Here is a 22,538-nt window from a genome sequence, read left to right as displayed (position 1 = left end):
GTGGTGCAGCTAACCGACCCTAGAAAATACCCGGCAGACTTGAGCGTGTTTGGGCATGGTTAATGACAGACAAGACAGACACTTGGTGAGGAGTTTCCTAGTGATTTGGTTGTTGATGAGAACAAAGAGAAATTGCAGTTCTGATTAGATGTCCCACGTGGTGTAAGACAAATACAAGAAGGAATAATAATTTTTGAGAAAAAATAATGGCTAACCCATAAAGACAAGTTTTTAAACTAGAACTTAAAGAAAAGATGCTGAAAGGATCTGACACCGCTTAAGTGCCAAATTTTACATGTTGGTACAAGACTCGAATTCTGTAAAGTGGTGTTTTCATGTTGTGTCTATATGTGGCATGGGTTATTTGTTCTTATTATACAGGAAATATTAGAGTTTAGTCATTTCCGGCTCTTACAGACTGGATTCCTTTTCAGTTTATCCAGTGCAGCAATGAAATAGGTTGTAAAATAGCCTGTTTTTTAATGAGTTTTATATTTGAATTAGTGGTTTTGTTGGGTTTTGCATTCCATCCGCTATCCCTGATTCCTAGCTTAATTACCTGAGGGTAGGGATTCCATTAAATGGACACCTGTTTTGTTTTGTTTCTTTTCATACTGCATTTTGAACAGCTCCTAATTTGAAGAAAGATTTTCAGTTCTGTTCTTATCTGATGTTGCTAACATTCATCACTTTTACTCTGCTGGGAGTGTTTCCCCAAACCCCTTCATGCTGGTTCCATTCTCTCCCTTTGTTTCCGTAGCCTGTTACTTTTTCAGAACATTACTGTTTTTGTGTGTGCTCTTTCTCTCTTCTGAGTCTTCTCACACCTTTTGTGTCCCACATTTTGACAACCAGTCCTCTTGTGTTAAATCATTGGCCCCAATTGGTAACCTCTAACTTCATTAGAAACAAACCCATGAGTATTAAAACTCAACTTTTTCCTTTGGACGTGTGCCCTTTGCCCCTCCTGGCCAACAGGTCTTCAGTTCTGATCTTTGTCTTGCTTGATACCGTGTTATTCAGCAGGTATCAGATTCAGATCTGTAACCCAGGAAAAGCTTAAACTCAGTCCTAGAAGCCAAGGCTCACTGCACCTAGTTGACTAAACTCATTTACACTTCTACAGAAGCCATCAATGAAGCCCTCATTTGTGATTCAGTCTAAAACATGCAGAGCATAATTCTTGACTTTTCAGTAAATGTATGCTATAATAACAGAATTATCATTTGATTATTTCTTCTAATGGACTTATTTAAGTATTGAGAACTCTAAATCATTGAAAAATAATTCCCATAAAGTTTCACATTGACTCCCTAGTGGAACTACAAAGGGTAACAGAAAACCTCTGTTTTCTGTAGGAACCTGATGTTTCAAAATTCAAATGTATTCTAACTTGACTCTATATGCTTTATAGAGAAGACAGATTTTAGCTGGTTATATTTAGCACCCTGCCATTTGCCCAGAAGGTGGTTACATTTATATAGGATTTCATAGACTATGCTTTTCTGTGATAGGCCTTTAGCATGCTTTATTTAACTTTTGAAGCCATCAGAGTTTAGAGCACAGTTGTAAGTTTGTCAAAATGCCCGCATCTAGAAAGACACTTGTAAAAAAAAAAAAAGTGTGTAGTTAATTGGTGGAAACTACCAATTTGTATCTTATTAACATTTTGCATACTTTTCATTGAAAGTATGCTATACTTGTGCAAGTACTGAACGTTGTTGAAAGTTAAAATTCATCCCATCTTTATAGTGTTTGCATTCTCTTTTACTGTGTTGTGATAAGCCTCTCCGGGATCACCCTCTTTTCTCTTTGCCTCTCATGCTAGAAGTAAATTTTTGATTGCTCAAACAGAGTGTAAGGTTTGGAGGCAGGATTGATGTTTATCAATGTTATAAGTACAGACAGTCACAGCTGATACAGCATCGCGTATCTGTTCAGGCTTTGGTGAATCATTATAAAGTTAAAATTTGGAGAAAGAAAAGCAATCCCATTCAATTGTTTATAAAGGACCTCATTGTTGGTTGATAAAATTTGAATGTGAACATTGCAATGGAGGAAGTTTGCAGAGCCTGTTACTGAAAAGAACATATGACTTGGCTTGAAAAGGGGGAGGGGGCAAAAAACAACTAGCACTTTTGTATATGTGTCTAATTTTCTACATGGGATTTTTTTCCTCCTCTATTATGTGGTTTCTTTTCTGTGTCCAGGAAATAAACATGACGATGGTACACAGAGCGATTCAGAAAACGCTGGCGCTCACAGGCGCTGCGGCAAACGTGCAGCTCTGGAGGAACACTTACGGCGCCACCATCCCGAACAGAAGAAGCTACAGAAGACCCAGGCTGCTGAAAAGCATCAAGACCAAGCCGTTGTAAGTCAAACTGCTTTTATGATTGCATTCTTTGATGAAGACAATCCCAGAAAAAGAAGGTCCTATTCTTTTACTCAGAGTGCGGGAATCTTGTGTCAGGAAACTACTTACTCAGCACCACATACAAAACTTGAAAAAACAAAATCTCCAACAGCAGATGCCAAAGTGGTTTCTTTGTCTTTACAGACTAGCTCTACGCATCACAGAGGGGGGCATGGTGTTCCACATGGGAAATTGTTAAAACAGAAATCAGAGGAGCCATCGGTGTCCATTCCCTTCCTACAAACTGCATTGTTAAGAAGTTCAGGGAGTCTTGGGCACAGACCAAGCCAGGAGATGGATAAAATGTTAAAAAATCAACCTACTTCTGCCACTTCTGAAAAGGATAATGATGATGACCAAAGTGACAAGGGTACTTATACCATTGAGTTAGAGAATCCCAACAGTGAGGAAGTGGAAGCAAGAAAAATGATTGACAAGGTAAATAACTGGAATTTGGGGATGGTGGAAGTTTTCTTTTGGTGTATGTGACTGTTGGAAATTACCGGAGGGGCAGCGTGACGTGTTTTCATGTAGTCAGCGGCGTTGGAACTGTAGGGCTTTGCGAGGGGCCTGCAAGACTAACAGTAAAACCAAAGTGCCTTCCGGTTTTATTCTGCTTATATTCTGAGCTTTTGCCCGAGTTTCTTATACATTGTAGGTCTTTGGACCTTTTGAAGTTGTGTAAATTTAAGATAGAATTTTAAACCATGTACTTTGGTGACCGTCTTCACTCTGCATTTATGTAAAAACTATAAAACAAAGCCAGGCTGCTGTGCCTCTGTTGATATCAACATAAATGTCAGCTGATGATAGTTAACCACAGGTTTCCTGCTTGCTAATTTCATGTCAGAAACATGTGAAAGCATATATGTTTTAGTCGGGTTTCGTTCTTTGTCCTTATTTTCTTTTCTTTCTGTTACCTGCTGCCTTTGGAGATAGAAGTGTATGAAAACAGAACGAGTTTCATTCTGATACTCTGCATTCAGCCACTTTCAGTGTATGCCCAGCCACGATGATTATTTACATTTTGGATTTGTTCTTTGATGTTCTTGGTTAATGCGTATAATGATTGTTGTATGGTTTTAAAAGCAGTTTTTATTAATTTTGTCCATAGAAATAGAAAGTTGACTTTAGGACAGCTGTTTATTTTACCCCCTAGAAAACAGCAGCTTAAGTTTGGCTAAACAATAACCTCTTGTTTAAGTTCTTATTACTCAGAGTGTGACCGGCCTTTGCATCGACTGAGGAGCTCATTGGAAATATAAAATAATCTCAGCCCTGATCTAAATACACTGGATCAGAATCTGCTTTAAAAGCAACATCTCCAGGTGATTCACACGCACCTTAATGTTTGAGGTGCCCTAGTTTTAGATGAGCTAAGGGGCAGGGCTTTCAGGAGGTAGACAAGATAAACCTTTGGGATCTGAGAAAATTATTAGGACTTGTGTTTTCTTCTAATTTTTTAGTTTTTATTTACATTTGGGGGTGTGTTCTCCAGTGTTTGCAATCTGTTATTACATTGGTATATGTATATAATTTCAAAGCATGCGTTTATGTGAGGAGCACATGCTCAAAAGTCTTTACCGTTGGAGCATACAGCTTCAAACTTCTGGGGCCCATTAGCCTAGGAAATAGGTGCTGTGTGAGCAGTGTTACGACAGTTGTTAATAAAAAAAATAAAACAAGAAAGAAACGGATGAATGAAGTGAGTTTCCTGATTATACTAAAAGAAGTCTAAGGGCATGGTGTTATCACAGAAAATGCCTCTTGATGATTTTGACTTATTTTCGTCATTGGGAATTAATAATGATATTTCTTTCAGGTTATTTTAAAGTTCTACATTTTCTCTCTGATTACTGAGAACAAGAATATTGCTATGTAAAATACTGTAAGATGCAAAATAACAGAAGAGGTTTTGGAAAGGAGAATAGTAAGAAGTTTTAAAATTCAGATTAATATTAACTTTATCTTCTTATGCCTTTGTTTGGTTTATGGATATTGTATTTGTAGTGATCGGTGTTTTCTCCGTGAGGTTATTTCACACTGAGCGATTCTGCTGTGGAGCTGAAGAACATCGACACTTACAGGCAGACAGATGAGGACTGACTCTAACCTTGGCATGCGCTACATAGGTGCCCTTGCCCTTGAGTAAACTAACCTCTTTAAACCTCTCTTTTTTCCTAAAATGGAAGAAAGTTCACCAGGTCTTATAAAAAGATGAAATCTATAAAATGCATATCACAATGCCTGTTTTATAATAAGATGTCTAAAAATGTTAGCGGTGTTGTGTCCTTACTAGGAATCTCCACATGTGGATCTCTACACAAGGTACTGATCAGTCCTGGAAAGTTCTTTCAGCCTGAGTCAGATCTGGAGCCCAAGGGGAAGTGACAGTGCAAGGAAGCGGCCCATGCAGAACAACAGAAAGCCAAGAAAGAAGTCACTGGTACACACGAGACTCTTAGGAAAATGCTGGATAGAGAGGGACCACAAAACCTGGGGTCTACCTGCTGTCTGTAGTCATCATAAGCAGCTTCTTTTCAATGGCAAATTACACAGTACCACTCTGAACAGAGAAAACTAAGATTTTAAAGCAGGATTCATTTAGGGAAGTAATGGCAGTGTGTGAATGAGTAGATAATTCAGAGTCATTCCCAGTTGGTATAAACCAGAAAACAAAGCTGCCCATAACTATAGGGGATAGTCACTGCATTATCTTGTGAATACAAAGAAAAGAGCTGAGACTCTGCGAGTTGTGGTTAAAGCCAGAAGCCAAATTCAGGCTAAAATCAGGCTCTGGGAAACAAAAGCAGGGAAGCAGGCGTCAAATGTCTGAAGGAGATGAGGTAACTTTGTGGGCGTGGAGAAAACAAAGACCGAGACTAGCCAGAATCAAGGCCTAAGAAGCACTCAGGGAGGGTAGGAGCAATACAGGTGTCATATCAGATTGCTGGGACAAGTCAGGTGTGTGGACAGAAGTTGGGGCCTTCAGCCCCTTTCCACCTAGTGTTTAATAGTTGCTTGGCCTCGAAAACTTGTGTGCAGTCTTTCCTTTTTTACCCCATCATTTAAGAGCTGGCTTATTTCATCGATTTATTCATTTAGCATCCTTTACTCAACATCCTTTGCTATCCTTTGTGATAGAGGAGAGAGATTCAAATTGGAAAGACAGAGTTCTTCCCCGCAGGACATAAGTCTGTAGAGGAATGGAAATACACAAGAGAAAACATGAATTAAAATACTATGAGTGTTCTGATAGCCATAAGCTATTGGAGGAAGGGTGCCAGTAGTTCCTAAGAGAAGACAGTTCCACAGAGACTTTCCTGTCTGTCTGTTCACCTCCCCAGTACCCCCTAACACACGCACGCGTGCACACACACGAATGCAAACTCCAGAACTGTGGGAACCTAGTGCCTGGTATTTTATATGTCCTCAATAAATACTGAATTTAATTGCCATCTGAGCTCATTCTTAAGTAGGTGGAATCAATCCTGTAACAGGGATGGTTTTCCAGAAATATGGAGCAACCTGTTCCAGATACGGAGCATGGGAGTGTGGAGGACTCATTCAGAGAACCCCAGTTATTTTAGAGAGATGAAATCCGACTAGATATTGAAGGCCCTTGTGTATCATATGAAGGACTCTAGAGTTTTTAATGCTGGTGGGGAATCCCCGAAAACTTTTAAATAGGGCAGTGACATCACCATCAAAAGTAGGAAGACTGCATTGAAAATTGGAAAGACTGGAAGCAGAGAAGGCAGTTAAGGAACTGCTGACAGGTCCAGTAGTCAGTTGGATAGAAAGATAGAGAAACATCAGAGCCTTAGGTAAGAGATCTGGGCTAACTTCCTAATTTGGAAAATATTAGAGAGTAGCTCAGTGCAAAATAATAGATGAGATTACTTAGAAAGAATGTGTAGAGGAGATGAGACAATGAAGTTCTTAGTAAGGTGAACAGTGGTGGACAAAGTGAGCAAAGGAGGCTAAAAAGAATCACCCCGAGGAGACAGAGAAAACCGAGAGAAAATAGCATGTTGGAATCAAAACAGAAGCAGAAGGAAGTGAGTAAGCCACAGCAGCACATGATACAGCGCTGAATGCCTTTTCATTTTTTCCCCAAAACAACACTGTACTCCTGGGCCTAAAGAAGACAATGAGAAAAGGTATTTGCTTGTTAACTTGGGAGAAGTTGGATGCACTTAAGATAGGATCTCTCTAAAGAAATCATCAAGCTGAAATACCATATCTTTTTGTTTTTGTGCTGGTTGTAGTTAAAGGGTGCTGAAATGCCCCGCCCCTGACCCCAGGTTATGGGATTACAGCATTTTGGTTCATGTCTTTGTGCTGTGTGTTTGTCAGTAGATAACCTCATTTTATGCATTGTCCCCACATTCACTTCTTAGGATATTAACACAAATGCTTGTTATTTATAAAGCCCTCTTGAGTTTTATGTCTAAGCTTGCATGGACATGTGCTATAATAAGAAAGTGCTGTTGACTGCCCGGATTAAAGGTAACTGTTTTCCACAGTAGTAATAGCCCCCCCGGCCCTCCCTCCTTTGGCCTCCCTGTGGTGTCTTGAGAACCCATTGTAGTGCCGGCTGCTTCTTCCCATTCCTCCATCAAAACAGACACTGCTGAGGGCAGAGGAGGACGCGAATCAGGGCTATGTCCTAGCCTTCCAACCTAAGGGAGAAAAACTTGTAGTGAGAACAGAAAGCTAAGTATTAAATTAATGAAACAAATTTGCTCATTGTAGAGGGCTTGAGGCTCTATCTTGAAAAGTGTTTTCCATAAGTGTCATACCATACATAGACCAGTTCTGCCAGATACTCTACCTGCCCTGAGTTTCAGTTCCTGTCCATGTGTTCGTGGCAACATATATCCCCCCAAATGCCTCTTAAGAGCATATTCTGTTCTCTCACGGGCCTTGATCTGCCCGTGCTGCTCTGCAGGCAATAGGTGGTCGGGACGAATCCAGAACCAGGAAAGCTGTGACAAGCCTGGAAACGCGGGATGAAGAAAGTCAGTGCTGGATCCAGCTGGAAGCAGTTTGGGAGGTCAGGGCAACAGTTTAGATTAGACCCAAGTTGGAGCCAGGGGAACCCTGATAAACCAGAGTCAGAATCTAGGTGCCCAGGCCAGACAGAACACAGGAAGGCAGCATGTGCCGGGTCCACTCGGCCACAGAACCGAAGAACAGAAGATCAGGGAAGAGCCTCAAGCAGTGAGCGACGACCTCGATAATGGGCAGCATTTGGATCTGGACTTAACGTTCTCTTCAGCTTCTTGCCAGGCCAGAAGTGATCTGAGTTAATGGAGCAGAGCAGAGGGCACTTGTTATCTGGTGAATTCTGAGGGCTTCATTTTTCTTCCTGTTCTACTAATCTTTCTTGCCCTCTCTTCACTAAGCAATTTCGTAAAGAAAAATCTTTGTCAGTATTGACTTTTGGTCACTCTGATTACTGCTCCTCTCCCCTTCTCAGCTCCTCTTCTCAGGTGCAGGAAACCCTCTCCTGCTGTGCTGGTCCCCAAAGCTTCACATCCGAACCCTCACCTTTCTTCAGTCAGGAGCTTAACAACATTCAGTAGGCTCCCCTTTCTTCCTTCCTGTGTTATTATATGAAATCTTACTTATTTTCCTGCTTGTAGGACTTGCCACCTACCGTGCCCTCAGCCCGTAAGCTCTTCTTGCGTTTTCGCTTGCCTTCCTCCCTCCTTCTCCTAGTTCACTGTCAGAGGCTTTCTCTCCCCTCCCTATCTCCAGTAGCCCTGCTGCTCACCTCTTCTTTGTCCCTGTCACATGCCCATGTCTTATTTTTCCTTAGAGAATGCCCCTCTAGCTAGTTTACTTTGTGCCTGTTCTTTCTAGAATGACCTTACTTGTCTTGATCACTTCTGTATTTCTTGTGCTTAGAAGAGTGCTTGGTATGTAGTAGACACTCAGTCTCTTTTTAATGAATAATGAGAACAAAGGCTCTGTGCCATGCTCTTTCATTTTTGTTGGTGTCTGTGTGTGGTTAGCTATAGATTAGCTAATTTCATTAATGCATTTATAAATTGATCAGATTCGGCCAAGCCTCCACAAACAGGTTTTCCTATATTTTTTATTTGCTGAAACTAGTTTGTATCTTGATCCTAACATAAACTTGTTCAAATGCATAGTTTAAAAACCTTCTATGTGTTGGTATGAAAGCTCCAAAAGAATACAGGTTGTATCAGAAGAAATACATGTGTAAGTTTCAGGGGAATTGCCTTGATAAGTAGAAGACTGGAGATGCCTTGGAGTTTCTAGCAATACCCAGCTAGCAGCTTAGCACTTAAAGATCTGTGTAGCAAGGAAAAGGTAAGATGGTCATTGATGAGCAGGCATATTTTAGGCATGAAAGGAAGGAATGCATGTCAAGGAAGTGAGCCATAAAGAGAGAAATTGGATATTTTAACTGTAGATGCATGAAATTAGACCTGAGCATAATTCAAAGCTAGGAAAGGAGGAGCTAGTAGAAAGAGAATGCTAAGCAGTGCGGGAAAGGGAAGAGGGACGGATAGAACACTCCTAGGGAGCGTGAAGAATGAAGGACCACAGGGTGGGTTCAGGGAGGGGACAGATCCAAGCACGTGTTTACACAGAGAGAAGTAAAAGGGAAGATGATCAAACTAGATGGTGCATTTTTTAAAAAATTGAGGCAATGTCATTCACATGACATTCCCCATTTTGGCCATTTAAAGTGTGTTGGCTTTTAGTATATTCACACTGTGTGACCATCAGCGCTGTCTAATTCACGGTATTTTCTTCCCCCAAAAAAGAGATACCCTACCCACTCCATTTCCCAGTCCCTAGCAATCACTAATCTACTTTCCACGTCTGTGGATTTGCTGCTTCTGGGCTTTTCACATAAGTGGAATCATACACCACGTGGCCTTTTGTGACCTGCTGCTTTCACGTGGCCTGTTTGCAGGGTTCATCCATGAGGGAGAATGTGTCGGTGCGTCATTCCTCTTTATGACAAGTACACCGTTGTGTGGGGAAACCACATCTTATTTATCCGTTCATCTGCTGATGGACGTGGGCTCTTTCCACCTTTTGGCTTTTGCGAATAGTGTTGCTGTGAACATGCAGGGGCATATGTACATGCTATGATAAATTATAAAATGTCTCTCTTAACCCCACTGTTTTTTCTAATAGTTTTATCCAAATTTTAAATTTTAAAAGTTGATTACAAATGTTTAAAAATCACAGTGTTAAATACTTAGAACCACTTACTCCAGTGACTTTTGAGGGATTTTCTTTTTTAAAAATGAAATTAGATTTTTATGGAAAATTAACATGTTTAAAGAAATTCTTCTCTGTTAAGTCTTCCTGATTTCGTTCCCTGATGTTAGAAGCTAGGATTCTGCATAGTTCTTAAAGCATGCGTCAAGTGATTTTCATGGGCCATGGAAACCTTTGCTGTGCATTTGAACTGGTAGAGACACTGCTCCCGCTACCCGGGCAGTCCGTGCTTATTGAGGAAAGAGTAGGTCAGTCATCCGAGGTTGAAACTTGAGTGCACATTTGCTTAGACGCTTCGATATGACTGATACACTAATACGATACTGTTCCGGAGTTGCTAACTTAAAATAAGCCCAGAAAAGTTTAATGTTTAGCCTATCGTTATGTTTCTCATTTCTCTGGAAAGATGAAATCTTTGAACTGATTTGGAAATTTTTTTAACTAATAAATTAAGGACTATTGCTGTTGAATTACCATTTTGCTCTGCATTTGTACCTATTACTAAATTTACATGCAGATGTAACTCTTCCCCCTTTCTCCACGCCTTTTCACACTGGTCTCTACTTTGCCACAATAAGCAAAACCCCTTACCTGATGTCACCAAATAGAATTTGACCTCTCTTTACAAGTATTTAGTCAGTGAAATATTTACCCCCATGAAAACTGACCCTGTATTCTTTGGTTTGATATACCATTATTCCCCCCACCTCCAATTTCAGAATTAGACACTGTGGACATTTTCTGAACAGTCTGAGCTTTTTAAATAATAGTGACAATGATGATAATATGCCACGTGGTTTTTTAAAAAAACCAAGGTCAAACTTTTCATAGGCTTGGTTTGTACCACACATACTGGACCTTTTTCATCTGGAGAACATTTCATGTCTTTAAATTTGAAACTAAATTCTAAAAATATAGTCTGGTTCTTACAGAAATGTTGTTTTAACTACAGAGTGCCTCTGCATGGTTCAGGTGACATTCTCTTTTCTTTATAAGCCCCCTGTATTAGACCTCAGCTCTCTGAGAACAAGGACTAAGTTATACATATTTTTGAAGCCCCTACAGTGGCTAGCCCAGTTGCCTGCAAAAAATAGTAAGTACCTACCTCAGGAACAGGTAGTTACAATTGTTTAGAGGAGCCGCTGAGATACAGATGTGAAATCCCAAATATCATGATAGTGAGATACCAAATATCATAGGCACACATCCAAAGGAAGAGAGAGAGGACGTGTTCCATAATTCTTGGAGTAGGGTGGTGAGGAAGTACTGTCTTCTTACCCTAAACCTTGAGGCCACAGCAGGGGTCACAGTCACTCCCCAAAATAGAGATGCGTCTGCCTCCATCAGGAGACCTAGAGGCGTGAGCATTCCCCACCCCCTAAGATGAATGAGTTATCTTTAAGCATCTGCCTGGCCCAGAGAGCAGATAGTGCAAGTTCAAAAGGAAATTTTCTGTTCCCATCCACTCCTCCTTTCTTTTGCTTCCGCCTGGAAGAGTTAGAAACTGACTGACGAACTTGGGGTGGGGGGGCTGTCTTAGAGAGGAAGCATAATAACTAGACAGGTATCTGATCTCTCTCTCTCCCTTCCTCAGTCTAGACTTTTAGTCTTAAAAATGAATATTTGAATGAGAGAATCTGATTTTGTACTACATCAAGTTGGGGGCTGTGACTGAGCCCAGGAAAGGGAGGAGAAGCATGAGCCCAGGGTTGACACACACTACACTGCATTTGTGAAATGTTTTTGAGCGTCTGTGAAGAGAGATGACAGGGGAGCAGCTGCCTGTGGTTGGAAATCGAAGGGAAGCCTCAGATGTGGATGAAATCATCCAGGGACGGAGGCTACAATGAAAAGATGGGAAAATCTAGCAAACTTAGGTTTCAAGTCTCGTCCAACTATTGGATCCTATGTCAGATTGTACATGCTTTTTGAAATGTGCAAACTATAATAGCTTTAAAGCACACGGACACAGTATACGATGTTTATATCCTCTTTGTTTTCACATGAAAATTCTCAGAAGTGGATGTTTTTGTAGCAAGACATGAAAAGGATAGGGATCTCAAGGGGTAGTCATTGCTACCATTAATTTTTCAAAACACTCAAAAAAATACAGGTAGGAATTTGGAGACTTCTTTCCCCCATAGTCGTGCCTCAGGCCCTGTCACTTGTTTGGGAAACAAACTTGATTTAGAAACTCTGACAGGTGTATGCACAGCTGTGTCTGATGCTTTACAAGGCACCTGTAGAAAATCATCTGAGTATCCTCTCTGTACAGGCTCAGCCGTTTTCCCCCAGAAGCATCACTTCTTTGCATGTATATTGTTATCATTTCAAAGGAGTATCAGAGTGATTTGGAGAGATCTGTTATGTTTTACTCGAAACTGGTGGTGCTTAAATGTTTGAGGAACACAAATTTTGCAAGTCCATTTTTAGTATGAATTCGAAGTAATTATCACCAAATCAGAAAATCACCTGAGCTCTTTTATATATAACATACCAGGTAGCACATGCAAACACACACTCACACGTGTGTGTTTTTATCTTTACTTGCAAACTGGAATTAGATTCCCCCCCAGTAATTATAAAAATAAGGAAATAAAGTCCAGTAACTTTGGAGGTCAGAGACTTGAGTTAGAAATAATACTGAGTTTTTATTCTAAGGCAGTCAGAGGTAACTCGAGTAGCTCTCATTTGCTTTCTTTACAAGTGGGATTGGAGGCAGAACATGTGAAACGGTGTACACAGCATTCTTTACTGTTGTGGTTAAACTTAACAATTCTGCTGTTTGACAAAATGAAACAAGTTTGTTTTTTCCCTTCTATACTCTGCTTCTGTGTATTATTAAAATCCACATTTGATTTAAAATTAGCAATATACAGTTCACTTTTAAAGCAGAGATCATTCAAATATTGAGTGGTTCAGCAGATATTAAATCACAATTCTTGAAAACTGTAGTTATACTTGAATTAAATATTAAGTAATAAGGCCATCTAGTGGTAAAATTTCCAAGTTTTAGTTAAGAATTTGAAAATCTGTTGTCTCTTTCATTAAATGTGGGCTTTAGAATTTATCAGGTATATTGTATAATCATTAAAAAGGTTTCTAGAAAAGAGTTTGACCTAGGGTATTTTCCCCTTTTTATAGCAAAGAAGGCCCTTTGGTTATGTTCTAAAGACCCTTTCTACAAAGCACAAATTCAAACACATAATATTTTTCTTGATTGTAGTAATTAGAGCCACAAATAAAGTCTATAAGTAAAAGCATTGGGAATGAAGAAACTTACTAGTAAAATGGAATATTAAAGTTTACCTATTATAACCTTTCTCCGGTCTGTTTGACAACCCTATTCTCCAGCCTGTTATGCGCCAGGAAATCCATAAGATCAGCTCCTGCCCTTGATCGAGCACATGATTACTGGTCTCTGTGTTTAAGTATCCCTCAAGTCTTGACGGTACTCCACCTGCTTATTGAAAATCCTGATCTGTGAGAGGAGACCCAGGATCTGCCTTTCAAAGGCCTTTTGATGAATTTTTAGGCAAATAAAATTTGAAGATCATGCTGTACTCTATACCGAGATCACACAACAAAATCTGATATTTGGGACCTTAAAAAATTCCAAGTATAATTTGAATTCATGTATGTAAATGTTACCCTTTTGTTAGGGAAAGAACCAGTGAAATCAGGCATATGTTTACAGTTTTGCAACATGATTCTCAAAAATGATGGAGCAAAGAGACAGGCTGGGAACAAGCTGAAGTAGTATTTTCCTCACTCAGCATTGTTATAATATGTAACATTATTAACCTCTTTTAACAAATCAGATGTAGTATCCTGCGTGTTTATCATCAAACAGTACTTGGCTAAATATTAAAAAGGATAGTCTCCTTTACTGCGAAGTAAGCTGCCACAGCCCAGTTTTTCTTTCCAACTCTTGCTTCAGTTGGACGTTACACTGTCCTTAAACATGTTTTCCTCACTAGTGAATTACCCATCGAAATTAATTCAGAGTATTTTTATTTGCCTCTGAAGTTACTGATACTATTCCTAGTAATCTGGTGCTCAGACTTCTCATTTATAAAATAATTTCTCCTCCTAGGTATTTGGAGTAGATGACAATCAGGATTATAATAGGCCTATTATCAATGAAAAGCATAAAGATCTGATAAAAGATTGGGCTCTCAGCTCTGCTGCAGTAGTAATGGAAGAAAGAAAGCCACTGAGTACACCTGGATTTCACAACTCAGAGGTATACATCCCTTCCTCCTATGTAACTTTTACACAAAAATGTAAATTTTTATCATTTTTGTAATTACATTATTTTAAGTAATTGATATATCCCCTTAAGAGTTCTTCTAAAAACTAAATTCTCACAAATTAATTTGTTTCGAATAAAAGCCTGAGGCAATTTTGCAGTAATTCTGTTTCAGTTTTGTTGTTACATTCTTTTAAATTATGTTATTATGTTCATCAGTGGAAAAATAATGTTAACTTCAGAAAGCAGTTAAGTTACATGCTCACTGCTCTGATTGGCATTATGAGATAAAACAAAAAAACATACATTGCTTAAACTTCCTAGGAGGGCATGTATTGAGCATGGACAGGCCTGACTGTCGTGCCAGACAGAACTTTCATACGTCAGCAAGTGCGGGTACGGTGCAGCCCCGGATGTGATTTGGGTAACATGAAGTTAACCAAGGTTGCCTTGACTAACAAAGGCAGGGAGTCAGTCTGGTACAGTAGAGCCAGGAAGACCTGAGTGCAAATCCAGAGCGGCCACGTTTAACAGAGTGCCTTGGTGTTGGGCAATGCCCCATTTCAGCTACAATCTTCTCACTAACAGGATTGTTGATAAAGCCTGTTTACGGGGAGTTTAGTGAAGTCTGACCCGCTTGGCAGAGTAACTGCCCGAGATTTATGCCCTCAACAAATAGTTATTCCTGTACTGGAAACGATACTAGAATGTCGTTCCACATTGTTAGGTCAAAGAGAAATGTGAAAGATATATGTAACTGAGAAGTATTAATTCATTATAATTTATTGAGACAGTAAGAGCTAACAACCAATAGGAGCTTTCTTGGGCCGATTCACGAATAAGGAAAATAAAATACGTAGAAATTAAATTGACAAAGGTCACAAAGCGTGGTACCTATGGAGCCAGAATTTGAACCACAGGAGGCCTTATTTTCTTAACTCATTCTCTTACTCGTCGTGCCATACTATCTCTCAGGAAATTAGGTGATTTAAAATCTATAAATGGTAAATAAATATACAAGTGGTAAATAAAACAAGACCTAAAAATATAAATTATAAATAAAATGTTACATTTGCATGAGATGTAAATAAAATATTTCAATAGACAGGTGAATCCACCTGTTCTTTGATGTTAAAATTGTCCCTTTTAGTGGTCTGCTTTTCCCTAAAAGCAATTATAGATTTTAGTGTTCTTTTTTTCCTTCCTCAATCTTAGAGAATTTTAATTCTAGTTTCTGTTTTATAAGATGCCAGATTTCCTTACTGAAAGCAAGTGATACTTATCGAGGCAGTGTTTGGGTTTTCTAATTGCTCCAGCAACAATTCCGATGAACATGAACTTTGTAAGACCCCCCTCTTTCCTTCTCTATCCCCTCCACCCATGCCAAGTGGACTTTATATGTAGCCCCAGTATGCTGCACCTACCTTTGAAGGAGTGACCTAACCAGGCCACGAGAACCTCTTGACAGAATAGTTCTACTATCAGAAGGTGTGAGTGGCTCTGGTACTTCCTTCAGGCTGAGAGCTGTGGGCAGTTGGCACAGACTCTTGAAAGGGAGTTCAAGGACTCAGCAGGCTTTGGAGGACTCCTTAGGCTTCACTGTATGTATGTCACTATATACCTACTATTTGAACCTATTCATGAAATCGTGTATGTAGTCTGTGTGAAATACTTCATCAGTTTTTAGCCTATCATCCTTAGTAGTAAATCTGATACTTAAGGTATTGTTTTGAATAATTCGTAATACAATTTTGGTTATATTCCAGTCTCAAAATTAATCCTGGACCTAGATTTTTCATGAGGTAACAGGATTTTTTTCTGTACTTCCTAGATCTCCCACATTAAATGCCTAGATTTTCCAGGTATTAAAAATTACCAGTATATGCCCATGAGTCTATGGAACCATATCATGAATTAAATTCCATTTCACACTTGACTATAACGATTCAAAGAGCACTCACCTTAAGGCCAGATCTAGTCATGCACAAGTCGAGATTTAGGCTAGTTACAGAAAAATTCTTAAAGGCTGAGTGATTTCTGGATTCTTCTGGAAATAGTAAAATGTTATAAAAAGAAGTCTTAAGCTTTGGGTTTGTTTTTGAAATCCCTGAAGACATGATCTGGCAGATTTAATACCCCTTGGGACTCTGGATCTAATCCGATTCCTAGAAGCACCTAGAGGGCTAGAGAACCTTCAGGCTCCTGTTGCAGAGAACGAAGTAGGGCCAGCCGCACTGTCGTAGCCCTGAGGCTGCAGAAGCAGACCCAGGTTTGTCCAGCCGCAGTGAATTTGAAGCTCCAAGTGTTTATTTTAGTGCCATCATTAGTATTTAATAAGTAGAGCAAATTATACTACTTCCACAGTAATAATAAGATGTGGTTAAAGGGGTACCTAGAGAATCTTCATTCTAAATATGAAGAAATTTAATTAACGGTAATATGGCAACGTGAGATTTGAATATGGCTTCGTATGACAGGATTATGAGACTACATAGAACTGACTAAGTAGGCTCTGATTTCATTCCCTTATTTTTCTCCTTTAGGAAGGCACGTCTTCATCTGGAAACAAACGCTGGGTTTCACAGTGGGCTAGTCTGGCTGCAAATCATACAAGGCATGATCAAGACGAAAGGATAATGGAACTGTCTGTACCTGTCCCTTTAGAGAATGGTATTTTCTTTCTCTCTCTCTCTCTTTCTTTTTTGTGAATGATACATGTTTTTTATTTTTTAAAAAACAATCTAGGGGTGCCTGGGTGGCTCAGCGGGTTAAAGCCTCTGCCTTCGGCCCGGGTCATGATCCCAGGGTCCTGGGATCGAGCCCCGCATTGGGCTTTCTGCTCGGCGGGGAGCCTGCTTCCTCCTCTCTCTCTGCCTGCCTCTCTACCTACTTGTGATCTCTGTCTGTCAAATAAATAAATAAAATCTTTAAAAAAAAAACAATCTATAGTGAGAAGTTAGTTAAACTTAAGTAAACATAATCATATATTCTCATGCTTATACTACATACATAGGATTGTATTTGCACTAATAATGCAGATACTATTAAAATATAACCTAACTAGGGACGCCTGGGTGGCTCAGTTGATTAAGCCGCTGCCTTTGGCTCGGGTCATGATCCCGGGGTCCTGGGATCGAGTCCCACATCGGGCTCCTTGCTCGGCGGGGAGCCTGCTTCTCTCTCTGCCTCTGCCTGCCACTCTGCCTGCTTGTGTGCTCTCTCACTCTCTCTCTCTCTCTCTCTCTGACAAATAAATAAATAAACTCTTTAAAAAAATAAATAAATAAATAACCTAACTGAAGATAAGAGATAATTTGTAGGTGAAACACATACACAAATTTTTATCTATGACATATGTATAAAAATGAAAATTTTAAAGTAAGACTATCAATAGTTCCAAATTATAACATTAACTAATATCATTAATACAGCAAATATTTTAATACTTTGTGCATTTAAGTAAAAAAATTCAATACAATTCAATAAAAAGAACTAAAACACACTTAATTTACTTTTTGCAAGTCTATGCAATGTGATTTTTATTGCCTTCTAATATTTCTGTGAACTGAAATAAAAAGTTTCTTTAAAAAACAAAAATGAAATTTTATGCCTCTAATGATTTTATTATGTTCAGTTAATTACATTCTTAATTAGAAATAAAACCCTCAAGGAGAATGTGCATGTGGATTTTTATCTGTATTCTTAGTTTTATTATTGTTGAACATGGAAGTGGAAATTTATTTTGTCTCTGGCTTATGGCACCCCAAAAATATGGTTTAGGAATTTTGTAAACATTACTCTGCAAGCATTTGAGCAAGGTGCATAGCAATGTACTAGAAAAGCTTTATCACTGATTTACTATAGAAATTAGAAGTAGTTGACAGTATTACCAAAAATCTTTGGAAAAGACCAAGTGATTTGGGCATTGATTAACATAAACTGGTCACCTGTTGGGAAACAAGAAACCCGAATAGAGGGTCAAAGGAGCTAGGTAAACTTACCAAGAATCCATTATGAATTAGTCAGGTTAGCTGTAGGAAGCAAAATTCTGCCCTCATTATATAACAAACCAGCTGCCCCTTCATTATCTTGTTTCAACATGTTTCATCATCTTCTAAATTAATTTATTTAGATAAGCTGATAAATTGACTTGAATCTTAAATATTCTTAAACATTCATCGCATGCATGTTAGGAACAGGACAGTTTGAGAAGTGCTAGAAAAATACAAAAAGATAAAACAGCGAGTACATTTTAGGTGCTTCTGGCAGCACTACAGAGATGAGACACCATAAAGTCACCAATGGCTAAAGTTGAATCAGGAAATTTAGTGGCTGTTTTCCTGCATCAAAACCATCATATTGCTGTGAAATTTAAATGTTCAATTTTCAGAATTATAAAGTGATAAAAGACCCACCGAGGGGCACCAGGGTGGCTCAGTGGGTTAAGCCTCTGCCTTCGGCTCAGGTCATGATCCCAGGGTCCTGGGATCGAGCCCCAAATCGGGCTCTCTGCTCGGCGGGGAGCCTGCTTCCCTTCCTCTCTCTCTGCCTGCCTCTCTGCCTACTTGTGATCTCTGTCTGTCAAATAAATAAAATCTCTAAAAAAAAAAAAAAAGACCCACAGAAACTATGTCTTGGGGCACCTAGGTGGCTCAGTGGGTTAAAGCCTCTGCCTTTGGCTCAGGTCATGATCCCAGGGTCCTGGGATCCAGCCCGGAATCTGGCTCTCTGCTCAGCAGGGAGACTGCTTCCCCCACCCCTGGGCCCAGTCTTTCTCTCCACCTGCCTCTCTGCCTACTTGTGATCTCTGTCAAATAAATAAATAAAATCTTTAAAAAAAAAAAAAAAAAAGGAAAGGAAAAAACTGTGTCTTGGTATCTTGTCTCCACTTACCCCCAAGATGAGAATGCTTTATATGTTAATTTCCTTTATCTCAGAAATGCATTCCAGGTATTCCAGCAGTCAGGAAAATCCTTAGGTATTCTCAAATTCTCTCACATAGAAACATCAAATTATATATTTTCTCATTGTCTTCTACTTAATTGTGAAAAGAAAAAATGATCTTGTATTCCTATATGAGGCATTAATATACTGGAAGACCATAATTTAAAAATCCCTCAGTTTGTAAAAGTATGATAAGTCCTGTTCTCTTGTTTCACACTTAAAATTTTTTAAATTCTTGGGGTGCCTGGGTGGCTCATTCGGTTAAATGTCTGACTCTTGATTTTGGCTTAAGTCATGATCTCGGGGTCCTGGGATGGAGCCCTGCTCTGGGCTCTGTGCTCAGCCCCTCTCCCCTCTCATGCTCTCTCTCTTTGTCTCTCTAATAAATAAAATCTTTAAAAAAAATTTTTTTTTAAATATTTTAGTCAGTGTTAAATTTTTATTTAGAAAACCTTCTAAAGTTGTGCGTTTTCTGTTTTACTTAGGCTATCCAAACTTGTAATTCTTTCAGATAGCTAACAATGCTCATTAAAAACTCAACTAGAGGCACCTGGGTGGCTCAGGTCATGATCCCAGGGTCCTGCGATCAAGCCCAGCATCAGGCTCCCTGCTTGGCGGGAGACCTGCTTCTCCCTCTCCTACTCCCCCTCTGCTTATAATCCGTCTCTCACTGTCTCTCTCTGTTAAATAAATAAATAAGATCTTTTAAAAAAAAAAAAAAAACTAGAACTAGATATAGGGGCGCCTGGGTGGCTCAGTCAGTTAAGCGGCTGCCTTTGGCTCAGGTCATGATCCCAGGGTCCTGGAATCAAGTCCCGCATCAGCCTCCTTGCTCAGCCGGGAGCCTGCTCCTCCCTCTGCCTGCCACTGGCCTGCTTGTGCTCACTCTCTCTCTGATTTAAAAATAAAAGATTAAAAAAAAAAAAAAAAACTAGATATATTTCTCTTTCTTTTTTAAGTTCAACACGGGCTTGAACTCATGACCCTGAGCTCGAGACCTGAGCTGAAAGCAAGACTCAGACACTTAAGCCACTGACCAACCTAGAAATAGTCTTCTATGCTATGTAATTGAAAGTGGTTATTAGGCATTCTCTGTGCAATTTTGCAAAATTTTCTTTAGCAAAATTTCACGGACCTTACAGAAGCAAGAAGGAACACAGTGACCTTCCCTGCCGTAAAATACATTGAGAGAAAAAGGAACAGATGGAGGATTAAGAACAGATGACCCCAATTTTCATCTCCTAAAACACTCCCCCTACTAATAATCTGCTTATTTGTACATCGTGGCCTCATACTTGCTTTTGAAACTACTCTGTCACAATGCTGGTGTGTTTATTCAAAGTTTTCTTGTCATACGAAGCCGTTTCTTAACGGACACTGCAAAATCTAACGTAACATGATACTCTTCTTATTTGTAGTTTTTTTTGCCCTCATAATGTCTACTTTGTGGTTTTGTGTTATAGATGCAGATATCAGTGAGTCTGGCATTTCAGTGAGAAGTATGGGGTCGGCCACTTCCTTGGCTAGCCAGGGAGAGAGAAGGCGACGCACCCTTCCCCAGCTTCCAAATGAAGAGAAGTGTCTTGAGGGCTCCAGAGCCAAGGGTATGACACAGAGGTCAGAGATCGGAGAAAAACAAGACACAGAACTGCAGGAGAAAGAAGCACCAGCACAGGCCTACCAGAAGGACAAACAGGATGCCGACAGAGCCCTGAGTAAGATGAGCAGGGCCGTGAACGGGGAGGCCGCCAAACCCGGCGGAGACAGCAAAATCCTGCTTCACTTGGGCAGCTTGTCTGGGAAGGACAAAAGCGAAACCGAGAAGGAAACTTCTTTGGTAAAGCAGACATTAGCTAAAATTCAGCAGCAAGAACAAAACGACCAGGTCCAGTGGACACCTACCAAGTTGTCCGCTTCCAAGAACGTTTCAGGTCAGACAGATAGGTGCCGGGAGGAATCTTTCAAACAGGAGTCACAACCTCAAGAAAAAATCCCAGGACACTCTGCAAGCAAAGGAGAAAAGGTGACACAAAACGAGGGCAAGCGAAGAAAAGCTGAGGACATTCTCAAAGGTCAGACTCCAAAGGGCGGAGAGAAGAAGGAATCCTCCAAGTCCTTGGTGCGGCAAGGAAGCTTCACCATAGAAAAACCCAGCCCGAACATCCCCATAGAGCTTATTCCCCATATAAATAAGCAGACTTCATCTACACCGCCTTCCCTGGCGCTGCCAGCTGCCAGCAGAATACGGGACAGGAGCGACTCGATGGACACAGACTCTAGTATGGACACCACCCTTATTCTCAAAGACACAGAAGCAGTGATGGCTTTTCTGGAAGCCAAACTGCGTGAAGATAATAAAACTGACGATGGCCCGGACACTCCCAGTTACAACAGGGACAACTCGATCTCACCAGAGTCGGATGTGGACACCGCGAGTACAATCAGTCTGGTCACGGGCGAGACGGAAAGAAAGTCAACCCAGAAGCGAAAGAGTTTCACGAGTCTCTACAAAGATAGGTGTTCCACAGGTTCTCCTTCGAAGGATGTGACAAAGTCATCATCTTCAGGTGCTCGGGAGAAAGTCGAGAAGAAAACCAAAAGTCGTTCGTCAGATGTGGGCTCAAGAGCGGAGGGTCGTAAATTTGTACAGTCCAGTGGACGAATGAGACAACCTTCCGTGGACTTGACGGACGACGACCAGACCTCCAGCGTACCTCATTCTGCCATCTCCGACATCATGTCCTCGGATCAGGAAACTTACTCTTGTAAATCTCACGCCAGGACTCCACTTACCTCAGCGGACGAGCACGCACATTCCAAACTGGAAGGAAGTAAAGTGACGAAATCCAAGACTTCTCCCATAGCGCTGGGATCCTCCAGTAAGTCAACCACCCTCCCCAGGCCACGGCCCACCAGGACTTCCCTCTTGCGCAGAGCCCGACTCGGCGAAGTGTCCGACAGCGAGCTGGCCGACGCCGACAAGGCCTCGGTTGCTTCCGAAGTGTCCACAACCAGCTCCACGTCGAAGCCGCCCACGGGAAGGCGCAGCATCTCTAGGATTGATCTGCTGGCTCAGCCCCGGCGAACGAGGCTTGGCTCGTTGTCCGCCCGCAGTGACTCTGAGGCAACAATCTCTAGAAGTAGCGCCTCCTCCCGGACCGCGGAAGCCGTCCTCCGAAGCGGGGCCAGATTAGTACCTTCAGATAAATTTTCACCTAGAATTAGAGCTAACAGTATCTCTCGACTGTCCGACTCCAAGGTCAAAAGTATGAGCTCAGCACATGGCTCTCCTTCAGGTAAATTGGGTCCAGACTTTTTACAATATTAGCATAATATTTCATTCACGTTTTAGGTCTCCTTTTTGAAAATAAACTTAGATGTCTAGTGTGACTTCTAAAAATATTCAACAGAAAGGTTATGCTGTAAGAGGGTATTTTCTCCTATGAAAAGTATTTTAGTTAGCTCATTAGTAAATGAAAAATTCAGAACTGACACACACTTCAATGAATGCCCTTGGGCAAAATAGTGATTTCAAAATGCGGACCTATTTTGGAACCTTAGTATCTGGATTCATGTGTCAGATAGATGAGGAACAATATCTGGAGTAAATAATGGGGATTAACATTGTCCTGCTGAAAGCAGTGTTTGATTTTT

The 22,538-nt window shown here is 40.4% G+C and overlaps 1 protein-coding gene across 10 annotated transcripts in view; it reads left to right on the top strand.

Moving 5' to 3' along the window:
• Positions 1 to 22,538, top strand: part of LOC111150882 (centrosomal protein 170) — a 121,501-nt gene that overhangs the window by 72,201 nt on the left and 26,762 nt on the right. For 7 of the 10 annotated variants that reach the window (XM_022508557.1, XM_022508556.1, XM_022508555.1 and 4 more), the window contains exons 9-13: positions 2,211 to 2,374; positions 2,561 to 2,854; positions 13,785 to 13,934; positions 16,484 to 16,610; positions 20,348 to 22,180. In XM_022508557.1, the coding sequence (XP_022364265.1) occupies positions 2,211 to 2,374; positions 2,561 to 2,854; positions 13,785 to 13,934; positions 16,484 to 16,610; positions 20,348 to 22,180 (2,568 nt within the window). The remainder of the gene's footprint in view (positions 1 to 2,210; positions 2,375 to 2,560; positions 2,855 to 13,784; positions 13,935 to 16,483; positions 16,611 to 20,347; positions 22,181 to 22,538) is intronic. The other 3 variants (XM_022508561.1, XM_022508559.1, XM_022508560.1) reach the window with 1 other exon arrangement.

Source organism: Enhydra lutris, unplaced genomic scaffold, assembly GCF_002288905.1.
Source record: "Enhydra lutris kenyoni isolate GAN:26980312 unplaced genomic scaffold, ASM228890v2 scaffoldscaffold24, whole genome shotgun sequence".
Classification (NCBI taxonomy): Eukaryota; Metazoa; Chordata; class Mammalia; order Carnivora; family Mustelidae; genus Enhydra; species Enhydra lutris.
The sequence above is the reverse complement of the archived record's forward strand: the minus strand, read 5'-3'. Positions and strand labels throughout refer to the sequence as shown.